The 369-nt window shown below is 56.6% G+C and overlaps 1 protein-coding gene across 1 annotated transcript in view; it reads right to left on the bottom strand.

Annotated features, from left to right (window-relative positions):
• Positions 1–369, bottom strand: part of LOC119593510 — a 20,867-nt gene that overhangs the window by 2,359 nt on the left and 18,139 nt on the right. The window contains exon 3 of the mRNA XM_037942461.1: positions 21–256. Within this exon, the coding sequence (XP_037798389.1) occupies positions 21–256 (236 nt within the window). The remainder of the gene's footprint in view (positions 1–20; positions 257–369) is intronic.

Genomic DNA, 369 nt, shown 5'->3' with positions numbered 1-369 from the left:
GGACCCGCGTCCAGCCTCACCTCCTTGTTGCAGCGCGTGTTGGATGAAGTCCGCGGCCTCCCTGAAGTAAGGCTTGAGGTAGAAGCCGGGCATGTCCATGGCGGGGATGCCCAGGTAGAAGATGCCCTTCTTCTTGTAGTAGTTGGCGGTGGTGCTGACGTAGCCGCGGTAGACCTCGTTGTTGTGGCCCTGGGCGGCGTTCAGGACGTGGGTCACTCCGATGTCCTTCAGGAGGTTGGTCGAGAGGGCCGTGTCGCTGGGGGGGGGGGGGAGCTCGTAAAGTGATCGTTTGTTGGTTGTTTTTGCTGAGGAAAGATATCTTTGTACTTTTATTTCACGTATAGGCATGGTAGCAATACAAAGGGAGTA

The sequence above is a fragment of the Penaeus monodon genome, chromosome 32 (genome assembly GCF_015228065.2).
Source record: "Penaeus monodon isolate SGIC_2016 chromosome 32, NSTDA_Pmon_1, whole genome shotgun sequence".
NCBI lineage: Eukaryota > Metazoa > Arthropoda > Malacostraca > Decapoda > Penaeidae > Penaeus > Penaeus monodon.
This window is presented reverse-complemented; position numbering and strand designations above follow the sequence as displayed.